Genomic DNA, 12,975 nt, shown 5'->3' on the forward strand with positions numbered 1-12,975 from the left:
CTCCATAGGTACAGCTTACCTTGGTTGCTTACTGTGAGGTTTCTTCGCACATTCTATTACTTGAAGCTCTTAAAGATGTGCCAGAAGATGTATAATAAGGTACTCTCATTTTAGGTACTCTGACATTTTAGGTTTTATGTCCCCATGATTACACTTCTCCCTTCTGTTCTTTGATAGTTTTTGTTCAAGCAAACAATCACAATACAGTTTTCATTTTTTAAGGCCTGTTCAGACAGTGGAAAATTAAATGATGTGGGGGGAATTCTAGGAGCACATGCTGTCAGTTCCAAATTAAAACAAAATGGTAGCCGAGCTCGGGAACACACAGAATCAGACATACTTAGTTTCTGGAAATCAGAGGTGTTCTCATCTTTATTAAAAATTGTTAGCTTATATAGATGAATTATGGCTATTTGCCAATTTGATACATCACAGAAAAATATGAATTATCATTGGTTAGGATATATAATGGGTGTTTACAACTGATAAATATGTGCATAAGCAATTCATGAGTTAACACATGGTTGTCCGTGTCATCCATTTTAGTTTTACAAAAGTATTAGCACAAAACATCAAAATGGATGCTCTCGTCCTTCATCTTTAGAATTTGTTTAGACTGGTCTAATATCTAATGGACATTCTGTATTTGTTTTGAGAACCTAAGTAACAGTTATGAGAAACTGAGGAACATTCCAACCTTTTCCTCTAAATAAGACAAAAGAGCAGATCTGCAAATCTCAAGGTTTAAGCAAACTAAAAGACAGACAGAATGGAGATTTTCAGATCAAGATGGCGGAATGAATGCTGATCTCTCTCTTTACACAGCTATTTTCCCCTCACGATGGGATTGAAGTAAACTTCTGCCTCAGATTCCTCTTCATCATCCAACCCTATGGCTACCTGTGTTTTTTTGTTGTTGCGGCTTTCCCTCACTGAACAGCCCCTGATAATCTTTTAGGTATATTCACATAGAGACAGATTCTGCCTTAAAATCATCTCCATATTCCACCTGAAATCCCCCTCCCATTTATTTTAATGGGGGGCAAAGGCAGATTTGTTTCTGCTAGCTGTCTTTTCCTACTGATTTTACTGGAAAGTCCCACTGAAATGAATGGGAGGCAGAATTTAAGCATCCACAATTTGCTTCAATTTCCCAAAGTAGAAATTCGGTGTCCGATTCCTCTGTGAGATCCAGCTCCTTAGGGCTAGTTCACGTGGAGTTTCACGTGTACACATTCCGTCGCAGCTGCCGCAATGGGATGCCGGTGCAATACACTGGCATCCCGTCGCAGTATTCCTTCCGCGATGGATTAGATCCAAATGAATGCGCCGGAGCCTCATGCTATGGACATTGCGACTGATTTAGCCGCGGAATCCACGGCAAGATAGGGCAGCTCGCTTCTATTTTCCGCTACTAGCTAGCGGAAAAAAGAAGCGAGCGGCTCCTATTGAAGTCAATAGGAGCCAATTTTGGCAGCAGATTTTGAGGCAGATTCTGCATCTAAATCCTCTGCCAACTTGCCCCGTGTGAATGGTACAAACTGCTGAAAATGAGTTATTTATACTTTTATATTATTAAACTTTAAATTCTACGTGTATCATTGTAACAACAATTGTGATATGGAAGTTTAAAGGAAAAATGCAAGGTATTTTCCCCAAAATATCCTCATACCAGCAAGTGGAGAGCGCTTCATGGTCCTACGCAATGTGAAATGGACAGGATCCCAGTGTCATATGTGCAAGGATTCGGCAGCTGACAGGGGGATGGGATCTTAGCTGTCCTTCCTGGGGGGGTGAAGGGCAGGATAACAGCTGTTGTGGAGAAGTTTGTGTTCAGTTGGGGTCTCTTGATCTGTGCCTGTTGCTTCATGTCTCTTCCATAGTGAGCTGTTATGATATCTTTTGATTCTTGTTTGTCTCGTAAATCTTTGTTCCTTTCTTCCGCTTCTTCTATTTTATCTTCTTTTCTGTGCAAGTGTCTTGTCTGCATTCTTTACACAGTTCCATTTTTTCTTCCTATTGTGATCTATTTATCTCACCTTGTCCTTCTGAGCGACAATTCTATTAAGCTGTGACGTGTTTTCTCGCATGGCTGTTCTAAGCAACTGTATGTGCGCCCTGGTATGTCTCTGCTCAGAGATATGTGCCCGTATACTGGGTAGTGTTTGTATGAGACGAGGGTACCACTTGTGGCTGGCAGCTGTGGTGAGTGTGACTCCTTTCCTTCAGGAACTAAGTAACCCGCGAAGTATTTTTTCCAACGCCAACAACTTCTTCAATGTGTGAGTATATATCTTTATGTATATAATTGGTATAAGAAATGTAAAAATAAAACACAGTGAGAAATAGATCATTTTTCTCATATTAGGGCACCTTTTTATTGATGTACTTTATTGTAATCACACTTTACACTCATCACTAATATTAATAACTGTATCCTAGCAAAATAAATGTCCTACCCTTTCCTATTTTAATAGTTGATAATATTCATTTATATAAGTATAATACAGTGATTGTGCTAATGTATATTTAACAGAACTTTACATCTACTGATCCTCTGATACGGTTCCTCTGCTTCAACACATGTCATAGTTATTTATACTTCCAAACAGTTCATGCCAAGCAGTCTCCTGCCTCCCAGCATGTCCCATAGAAACTCAGTCTGTGATATTTAAGTACCACTGCATAGGGAAAAGGTCATGCAAACCGTACCCGCCAATGAGGCAACTTTACAATTTCTAAGCTGCATTAGAAAATGGCCAATGTGTACTCCAGCTTGTCAAACTACAACTCTCAGCATGAACTTCCTCTACTGTTCTTGGAACTCCCATGGAAGTGAATGGAGTATGTTGGGAGTTGTAGTTTCACCACAGCTGGAGTGCCAAAGGTTGCTGACCCCTGCTCTAAGCAATAGGTCAGTGATTTACCTCACAACGCTAGTCCTGGGTTCAAATCCTGCCAAAGACAACATCTGCGAGAAATTAGTATCTTCTCCCTGTGTTTTCGGGGATTTCCTCTGGGTACTCCGGTTTACTTCCACACTCCAAAGACATACTGATGAGGGGTGCAGATTGTGAACCCTATAGAGGACAGTGGATGACAATATCTGTAAAGCGCTGCGGGATATGATGGTGCTATATAAATAAAACAAATAAATAATAGTTTCTTAAATATAATTCTGCTAAGGACTATTATGTACTTTAAAGAGTTAGGGCCTTAATACACAAGCCGATACAGGCTGAGAACGAGCGCCATTTGATGATAAACACGATATTTGCTTGTTTGCATTGTCCTCTTATACAGGGCTATGTGCTGATTTTAGGTGCTGCATAAAAGATGGTTGCCAATACATTTATACAGACCAGGTATGGAGAACATGCATTATTACCAAATGCTTGTTCCTGATAATTGGCTAAGTCATCAACCTGTGTAATAGGAACATACACTGTAGAACATTATGGGCTTTTTATTTATTTTTTTAAATCTTCCTAAGGCTAGGTCCACACCTGCACTGGGCTCTTTGTCATTCAGGTACGGTGAGGGAGAACTGTAGTGCTAAAACAGCAGTTATCTGCGGACTCCATAGACCATAGTGGGGTCTGGCAGGTTTCCGCCATTTTTATCCTCCATGCAGGACTGTTCTAGCCTAAGACTCCTGAGAATCAACAGGTGTTTAGAACACCTTTACTTATTTTGTAGTGGTCTGTTGAGCTTGACTATACAATATAGTATCTGCTGGAGCATGGATCATGCCCTTTTTGTTTTTAGAAATTAATCTGAGAGTGTTGTCACATGGCAATTGTGTGAGAAATGGTCGTTGCCTAATACTCTGTATCCCGAGAACCTGGCCATTGGAAGAATAGTGAGTCCTACAGATATTTTTTTCCCTACAAGTAATATGGCCATGTGCATGTTCTCCGATAGAGCATTAGTGTAGAAAGTAGCTGAAAATGAACTGCTTTATATTTGCCTATGTATTCTAAGAATCATCTCAAATGTAGTCTACCGCCACCGCAATCACTGCTAAACCACTTATAGGCTATTGTACAGCCTGTTAACAGCATAGTGAACATACCTTTCTGTCATAGTATAATCTTACTGCTGAGATATTCAACATTTATTCCACACCTGCTGAAGTACATTTACAGTTCTATTACTGTTCAAGTAAATTTGATTTAGGTCAAATTTATGTAGAAATATAGAAAATTCTGATGAGTTTACAAACTTTCATGCATCACTATATATTCACTAACCTGCCCTACAGCAGCATGTAAATGGTTTAAAAGCGGTTTTAGTGGTGCTAGACTCCCTTCGTGGTCTGCTTGTTCATCCTCAGTCTTTTATGCTCTGGTAAAAGTATACCCTTTACCAGTAACTGTATTGCAGAGCCATGAAGAAATGCCCTCCTCAGATGCCATCAGATTCATTTGAATGGAGCTGAAGAACTGCCCTTACACACCCCTATTCATTTTCCATTAGCACACTAGCTATATTATAAATTGTATATATATTAACTTGAACAAGTAGGTAAGAATAGAAGAAGGGAAATCAAATTCCCAATGGCTATCTCCTAGTGCCCAAAGAGAACAATCCAGGTAACTGAACTGTATTGGGAAATAACTGTATATCCATTCACCCCTCGCACAGTTTACTTTCATTTTTGATCATTTACTTTTTACTCTATTCTACACAGTGGCGTAACTAGGAATGGTGGGGTCCCGTGGCAAACTTTTGACATGCCCCCCCCCCCCCCAACCGGCGCCGACGTCGAAGACCTCGACCGTCCCCCTCCTCCACACTCTATTATCCCCCATAGTGGCCCCTGCACACAGTATTATCCCCCATAGTGGTCCCTGCACACACTATTATGTCCCTTACTGGCCACTGCACACAGTATTTTGTCCCTTACTGGCCCCTGCACACAGTATTTTGTCCCTTACTGGCCCCTGCACACAGTATTTTGTCCCTTACTGGCCCCTGCACACAGTATTATCCCCAATAGTGTCCCCTGCACACAGTATTATACCCAATAGTGGACACCCATAAATAATTATTATACTCTGGGGTCTTTTCAGACCCCAGAGTATAATAATCGGAGACCTGGGGGGAATAAAAACATAAAAAATTACTGTTTCTTACCTGTCCCTGGCTCCTACGCTGGCCCCTGCACACAGTATTTTGTCCCTTAATGGCCCCTGCACACAGTATTATCCCCCATAGTGGCCCCTGCACACAGTATTTTGTCCCTTAATGGCCCCTGCACACAGTATTTTGTCCCTTACTGGCCCCTGCACACAGTATTATCCCCCATAGTGGACACCCATAAACAATTATTATACTCTGGGGTCTTTTCAGACCCCAGAGTATAATAATCAGAGACCCTGGGGGAATAAAAACATAAAAAATTACTGTTTCTTACCTGTCCCCGGCTCCTACGCTGTCTTCTCCACTGGCGTCCTTCTGAAATGACGTCAGACGTCACATGACCCGGGACACAGACCGGGTTTATGTGATGTCAGAGGCGTCAGGACGGAGGCCAAACAGGATCGTGGAGAGGTAAGTAACAGTGTTTTTTATGTTTATTACCTCTCCCGGTTCGACGATCATTATACTCAGGGGTCTGCAAAGACCCCCGAGTATAATGATAGTATATGTGGGGCCCGCGGTGTCATTTACAGATCCCGGCCCAGCCAGGATCAGCAAGTGAATAGGGCCCGTAACGGCCTATTAAAAAAAAAAAAAAAAAAAAAACGCAGTGGTAGCGGCTGTCACCAGCCCCCTAATGGCCCGGACCCTGTGGCAGCCGCCTTTGCTGCCTCTATAGTAGTTACGCCACTGATTCTACACCTTATTTTCTCTGATTTTTTTTCTCTGCATTTTGGAGATAAATGAGACAGACTATATTAAATATAATCTTCATCTAACTATAGACAAATACATGAATATTTTAGTGCCCATTGAAAGCTTTACACCCCAGTTTCTACTCTTCTGGTAAATATATTACATACTGTAATATCCAATATCCATAAATGTGTCAAACTAATTTCTGTTCTAATGTGGCACTGAGTGTGACCTGCTGCTTTGGCCATACATCTTATTATAAATATCCTCCAAGAGATGACATCCAGAACCTTTCATTCTATACATTCTACTGCTTGTCCTCCTCTCAGGTTCCACACCTTAAATTAGAAACTTCCTTAAGTTTACACGTTGCTATAAGTCCTGCTATCATATAGGATTTATTGATGCAAGCCCCTGTATAGGGTAACGCAAGTACTTCACTAAATGTGTACTTGTCATTTGTATATGAGAGACACCCGTTGAATCTTCATCCTGAATAAGGGCCCTCCCTAATAATATGCTATTTTATGCTATTTTGAAATGAGTTTTTGTGACCCTGACTTATTATATGTGTATAAATAAATATATAGATCTATACACATAGTGTGTGTGTATATATATATATATATATATATATATATATATATATATATATATATAATTTTATTTTATTTTTTTCATTATACATAGATGACAACTCTGCTTTAGGCTTAGGCCCCACATTGCGGAAAAGTTGTGTTTTTTTTGTTGCAGATTGTAGAAGTGGATTGGGCACAAGGGAGAAGTATAAGAGCTTTCTATGTATTTCCCATTCCCTATGTGACAACTACTAGATTTGGATCAAAAAAAAAAAAAAATCACATCAAAATCTGCAACAAAAAAAGTAGCATTTCCGCAACATGGGACCTCAAGCGGCTCTATCAGCAAAATCATGCTGATAGAGCCCCACATATGCGTGCATAGCCTTTAAAAAGGCTATTCAGGCACTGTAAAAGTTAAATTAAACTACCCTCCCGTTTTAAAATAATAACTTAAAAAAGAATGTTCTCTACTTACGGAACGTGCACCCTGGGCGGGCATTCTGGGTGTGTCTTCATCTTCTTCCCCGCCTCTTCTTCCTCCGACGTCCTCCGGTCCCGTCCTCCTCCGGCGCTTGCTCGCAGACACTGATATAAAAAAATAGCCCGGGCGCATGCGCAGTAGCCGTAGTAGAAGCCGCGTGCTACTGCGCATGCACCCGGGCTATTTTTTTTTTATCAGTGTCCGCGAGCAAGCGCCGGAGGAGGACGGGACCCGAAGACGTCAGAGGAAGAAGAGGCGGGGAAGAAGATGAAGACACACCCAGAATGCCCGCCCAGCGTGCACGTTCCGTAAGTAGATCACATTCTTTTTTTAGGTTATTATTTTAAAATGGGGGGGGTAGTTTAATATAACTTTTACGGTGCCTGAATAGCCTTTTTAAAGGCTATGCACGCATATGTGGGGCTCTATCAGCATGATTTTGCTGATAGAGCCCCTTTAAAGTCTGCAGACATGAAATTGCATTATAGACTACACACAGTACCTTGCTGCCGTTGTATACAGTATCCCAATCTGTTTTATATAGAGATGTAAATTAGCTCTAAAGGGCTTCGGCGATGCGTTTACTACACGCCCCTAAAACCCAGTTACAAGCCATGCAGTTCTTCTCATCAGGAAACTGAAGCCCAGCCCTCTATCTGGGCTCCGGAATCGGCAAACTTCCTCAGGTACAATGTGCACAAACTGTGCATGCGGATGGTGTCACAGTACTCCGGACAGTTGCAGACAAAGACAATAAAAACAGCTTTGCAAACTGTATATAACAGCCAGCATGGTACTGTGTGTAGTTTACATTGCAATTTTATGTTGATTGACTCCCTTTACAGTACCTGCAAAGTGAATGGGAGCCAAACATGTCAGAAAATTATCCGCAGCAAGGACTGCTGCAATTTCTGATGACTTTCTGTGGAAAGTGCTGCAGAAAAAAACACGATACATTTCCATTGCAGTATTTACTGTGGCTTTTGGGCTGCAGCATGCTACCTGGGGCCTTAGCGTAAAGGGGTTTTCCTAAGATCATGTTGAGTATTTACACTGCTGCTCTATTCAAAGATTGAGGAACTCGCAAAGCAAAAAGTACAATGAGGACACAGGAACCATATTCCCATGATCAGTGGGAGTTCCAGCGGCTGGACCTGTGCAGATCAGGCACTTATCAAAATTGCAATCATGGAGATGAGTCCACTTTTTAATCATATAGATGTGTCATTCATTCAAGATGAATTGGAAATACTTTATAAATTTGCAGAGTGTACTGTACATTTCCTAAATAACTTATTGAATCCTTATCCTTCCTGAAGACCATAAACTTTAACTCTCTCCTCTTTTACAGGAAATTTGTTCATTGCTCCTGTGGTTGGACATTTCTGCTCCTTTCTGGATTTGTTCTGCTAGTGTCTTTAGTACCTACTGGCCGTCCATTGCTCTCACTGAAGCACCTTTCAAGATTGGGAGTAAGTACAGCTGTTTGCCAGGGTGTTCCCTACTTATTTCAACTCTTGGAGGATCTCACTGGTTCCTGTCACCAACCATTGCCACCTGGAACACTACTTCTTCACCGGCTGGAAACCAGACAAAGTTGCCGAGCAGAAGGGCACGAATGGCATGGTTACCATATCTCTCCACAGACTTTTACCCTGACATTGTGCAGTCTTTGTTTGGCCGAAGAACTGGCTGTGTTTGCGCGTTACTTGCGAAGGGGCTATCCGGCTGGCACTTCTCTGCGGTTAGTTTTCTTATTAAATGCTAGTCTTCTCGGGTTGTACAATCTACTTTTGTTTTGCACTGCACTTTATGCTCCTAGCTATACCCAGATTGTGGTTGGGGCAGCAGTTGGGACCCTGTGCTGGCACCTTACCTATCGTGGCTGGTTCCGTACACCCTATTCACCTGGACCACCTGGTTTTGGAATGTTTCCCAGATTGGCTGGAACAAGAAATAAATTAGGATGAAAAAAGAGACATTTTCACCTGGAAATATATTTATGGTTAGTTTCCATCTAGGATTTTGCTTGACATCAAATGAATGATTTTGTATTTGTAAATCATACTTGGAGACTTCCCTATGAGAAAGATGAACTATTTCGAAATAACTGACTGGTCACAGAACGAGTTTTATGACAAAAACCGAAAAACATTACGTGGCATCAGAACAAAGAAGTGAAGAAATAATTGGACTTCGTAAATAAGTGTAACATTTAGGAATTGTTACATTTAAGACATATTTAGGGTGAGCTAAGAATTGTCGATTCTACACTGAAGATCTGAGACAATTTACACTACAATATATCATGTTGAGGTTATCAAAACCTTTGTGAAATTCAGGGCATTCAGCAGATTAACAGCTTGCCTGTAATATGCAGTATTATGTTGTTATTATTAAAATAAAATAATATTCAATACATTAGCCTAGTTTGTGCCTGAAAACATTCACCCAATGTCTAAAATACGTCTTGGATATTTATGTATTTAGATAAGTGGAAATGGTGGTATCTGGCAGCTGCCTATCTTTACTTCTCCCCTGAATATGATCAGGGACCTATAGCATATGGAGATGACCATTTTGAAAAGTTCCATGTTGTAAGATGGCCGAGTCACTTTCTGGGTATTTCTCAATGTCTGGAGCATCACACATATGAAGCCACTGTTGGCCCAGTTGGACTGAGTCCATTCCCTGATACATTGAGATTACAATACCCAGCAATACCTGGTGACCAAACTCTAATATTTTGGAATCCATAGCTGGTGATCCAAGCATGACGTTCTATGTTAGTTATCCTCTTTTTAAAGGAAGGCTACCATTTTCTTGAGAACCAGCTTTTAGTTCCTGCTCTTAGAACTCGGACCTCTACCATCGTCTTCCTGTGCCAACCTCAAGAGTGCATCCTCCCACTGTTATGACATCAACCATCCTACTTGAGCTCATGAGTTAAAGGGGTTGGCCACTTTCAGAAAGTGGTCTGAAAGTGGCCAACCCCTTTAAGGTCTGGGAGCTGAAGGTCCATCCCCAGTGCACCAACTGCTTCATTTACATAAGACTTCAAAGTTGTTTTTGTCCATTGCAGGAAATTGAATGTTTTATTTCTTTTGTTCTAATAACTGATGGTGCAGAAGATCTCTCTGACAAACCAGTAGCCACCCACTGCTCTTTTCCTGGACATATAGTGGTGAACTGATGCTGTGATTTTAATATGCCCGATCCTTTTGTTCTCAGGGAGATAAGATGACAACATCTTTCTCTCCTTTCCTAACTCAGAACAGATTTGTACTAGCCCAATGCGTATGAATGAAGGTGATCAGGAGAGGTAGCTGACAGGTATCGCATGTATATAAAATAAAAGTCTCTATATAAAAATTTAAATTTATTTTATTTAAATTAATTTATTTATTTTTAATTTAATTTGGGGAATTTTCTTTGGTAGTTTTTTGTTAGTCTTCACAAAGATAAACTAACAGGGTTACATTTTGATTAAGACTCCTTTATATGGGCATGCTTAGCAAGGAAGATACCCAGATATAACTCATTAATTGTCTCTTGTTTAGATAGCCCAATGTAAACTCCATAGGTGGGGAACGATCACTGTGATCATTTATCCCCATACAATTCCCTCTTGTCAGTAAAACATCCCCTGTTTACACAAGGTGATGTGCTAACGACAAATTATAACTTTTGATGATACATACAATTTTGAATGCGCTAAGATGTGGTCACCTTGAAAAAACTCAGGAGGCCAAGAGAGGCCTGAACAGGATGCAAACCCTGAACAGGAATCCAGGGGAGGTGGGTAAGACTGTTTTTTATATTTACTCATCTCCCCTGGGCCTTCGCTAATTATATTCTGAGAATCTGAAGCAGAGGCAGATTAGGACCTGTAAGTGGACCTGTAAGAAAATTTGAATGTGGCTCCATTTTATAGGTAGGCTAAGTGCAAGTAGGTGGAGTCAATACAAGTAGGCAGGGCCAGCACAAGTTGCTCATCCATGTAAAGCAGTCCCAAGTAAAGTAATTTTGCACAGGACTGCTTTACATGGAGGCAGAGGCAGCAGTCCTACGCAAATTACCATGTCAGACTGAAACTAGCTTACACAGAACAGGACTGCTTCCTCTGACTCCATGTAAAGCAGATATTTCTGTTACACAGGGCTGCCTGCTTTATACAGTCATGGCCATAAGTGTTGGTACCTCTGAAATTTTTCCAGAAAATTAAGCATTTCTCCAAAAAAATTAATGCAATTACATATGTTTTGTTATACACGTTTATTTTCTTTGTGTGTATTGGAACAACAGATAAAAACTGAGAAAAAAATGCAAATTGGACATAATTTCACACAAAACTTGTAAAATTGTTGGCACCTTTTCTAGATCGTGGGTAAACAACTTTGTTACAATTATATAATGCTTATTTAGACTCATCTGTGGCAAGTAACAGGTGTGGGTAATATAGAAATCACACCTGAAACCACATTAAAAAAAAAAAAAAAAAAAAAAAGAAATTGACTCAATCTTTGCATTCTGTGGCTATATTTGCCACACTGAGCATGGAGAACAGAGAGGAGAAGAGAACTGTCTGAGGACTTGAGGACTTGAGTAATTGTCCTGCAGGTTCAGGGTGCAGCAGTGTCAGTGCAAACTATCCATTGACATTTCAATTAAATGAAACACTGTGACAGAAGACCCAGGAGAACCCCACTGCTGACACAGAGACAAAAAAAACCAAAAACACTAGACTGCAATTTGCCAAAATGTATGTGAGTTGGCCAAAATCCTTCTGGGGAATGTCTTGTGGACAGATGAGACCAAGATAGAGCTTTTTTGGTAAAGCACATCATTCTACTGTTTACTGAAAACAGAATGAGGCCTACAAAGAAAATAACACAGTACCAACAGTCAAATTTGGTGGAGGGTCAAAGATGATCTGAGGTTCTTTTACTGCCTTTGGCACTGTATGCAAGGCATCATGAAATCTGAAGATTACCAAAAGGATCTTGGTTGGGTATCAATGTGTAGGGCTCACTGTCAGAAATCTGTTTTTGCTTCCTAGGTCATGGGCCTTCAAGCAGGGCAATGACCCCAAACATACTTCAAAAATCACCCAGAAATGGATGGAAACAAAGTGCTGAAGAGTCCTGAGAGTCCTGAAAATTGCTGTTGGGAGGCACCCTTCATATATAAGAGCCCTGGAGCAGTTTGCAAAAGAAGAGGGGTCCAAAAGTCCATTTGAGAAGTGTAAGAAGCTTGTTGATGGTTATAAGAAGCGACTGATTTCAGTTATTCTAAAAGGTGACACCAACTATTAAGTTGAACATGCCGGTAATTTTGTCCAGCCCATTTTTGAAGTTTTGTGTGAAATTATATTATTTTTGGCTTTTTTTCTGTTTTTTTGGTGTTGTTTCATTACACACAAAGGAAATAAACATGTGTATAACAAAACATGTTATTAGTGTAATTTTCTAGAAAAAAATACTACATTTCCTTAAAAAACTTCAGGGGTGTCACTTATGGCCATGACAGTATGTAAAGGTAGCAGTTCTTTGTCAGTAAAGTTATAGGCAGTGGGGTCAGCAGCCATTAAATTCACAGTCCACTGACTCAAACTAGAGGCTCTAAGGATTTGAATAAACTCCAGAGGGGCTGGGGGCAGGTGTAACATAAAAAAAAAAAGTACATTCCCTGGCTCTTTGGTGCCCACTCCCGCAGCCTGTGACCACTGAGGCCAATTAGCAGCCTCAGCTTTTGCTGGAGGGCTACTAGTGACATATATGAGTGACATCACAATCTCTCTCCAGTGACCGCCTAATTGGCCTCAGCAGTCAAGTGGGGTGCAGAGGGAATCAGGCACGATGTGTGACTGAAAGGGCTATGGTGTCAGAACCTGGAATGCTGGGAACAGGTGAGTATGTTTTTTTTCTTAATGTTACTCCTCTTTAAGAATAATGTCCAATAGTACACACTGCATAAATGTCCCACATTGGCCCTCACACAGTATAATGTCCCATTGTGGCCCCTTCACACAATATAATGTCTCACAGTAGCTCCTATACATGGTATAATGTC

The 12,975-nt window shown here is 40.7% G+C and overlaps 1 protein-coding gene across 1 annotated transcript; it reads left to right on the forward strand.

Moving 5' to 3' along the window:
* The first annotated feature begins 1,790 nt into the window (after window positions 1-1,790).
* FITM1 (fat storage inducing transmembrane protein 1) lies at window positions 1,791-9,310 on the forward strand. Its single transcript, XM_075263327.1, has 2 exons — window positions 1,791-2,282; window positions 8,255-9,310. The coding sequence occupies exons 1-2, from the start codon at window positions 2,089-2,091 to the stop codon at window positions 8,871-8,873; spliced, it is 813 nt and encodes a 270-aa protein (XP_075119428.1). The 5' UTR covers window positions 1,791-2,088; the 3' UTR covers window positions 8,874-9,310.
* The last annotated feature ends 3,665 nt before the right edge of the window (window positions 9,311-12,975 follow it).

Source organism: Leptodactylus fuscus, chromosome 1 (genome assembly GCF_031893055.1).
Source record: "Leptodactylus fuscus isolate aLepFus1 chromosome 1, aLepFus1.hap2, whole genome shotgun sequence".
In the NCBI taxonomy this organism is placed as follows: domain Eukaryota; kingdom Metazoa; phylum Chordata; class Amphibia; order Anura; family Leptodactylidae; genus Leptodactylus; species Leptodactylus fuscus.